This window comes from Wasmannia auropunctata, unplaced genomic scaffold, assembly GCF_000956235.1.
Source record: "Wasmannia auropunctata unplaced genomic scaffold, wasmannia.A_1.0 LD310154.1, whole genome shotgun sequence".
NCBI lineage: Eukaryota > Metazoa > Arthropoda > Insecta > Hymenoptera > Formicidae > Wasmannia > Wasmannia auropunctata.
In genome coordinates this window covers 1-393 of record NW_012052736.1, presented here as the reverse complement: position 1 = coordinate 393, position 393 = coordinate 1, and the positions used below count along the sequence as shown (strand labels likewise).

The window sequence follows — 393 nt, the reverse complement described above, 5'->3', positions numbered from 1 at the left end:
CGCCTGACGAGGCGATACCCTTGATCTTCGCTTTTGCCGCTTTCATTTCGTCCTCCTCGATTATCGCTTTGAACCATAGGCCCAGAAGGGCCTCCCCATCGCCTAGAGAATGATGAATGCGAAATAGCACGGGAATTTTCCTGGTGTCGGTGGTGAAGCTCTCTTCGGGACATAAACGACTCTTTTCGTGTGATCTGGACCTCGGGCAGCGTTTCCCAATGAGGATCTCCCACCCGGCCCGGCCATCATTGGGCAACGGTTTGTTACACACACTTTCCAAGGTCTTCCTGAAGGACTCGCTGGAAATATCCTCGCAGGACCCGTCACATTTGGCGGTCGCACACTCCAGCCATCTGATCCTGTCTTTCAGGTCCACCGTCTCGCTTCTCTCCC

General features: G+C 54.5%; 1 protein-coding gene across 1 annotated transcript; it reads right to left on the bottom strand.

The window, feature by feature from the left end:
* Positions 1 to 4: 4 nt before the first annotated feature.
* Positions 5 to 388, bottom strand: LOC105461047 (the record flags this gene model as incomplete). The annotated part of the gene is made up of 1 exon (XM_011707538.1): positions 5 to 388. A coding segment is annotated over one exon (384 nt), but the record flags the coding sequence as incomplete, so codon positions are not given.
* Positions 389 to 393: the final 5 nt, after the last annotated feature.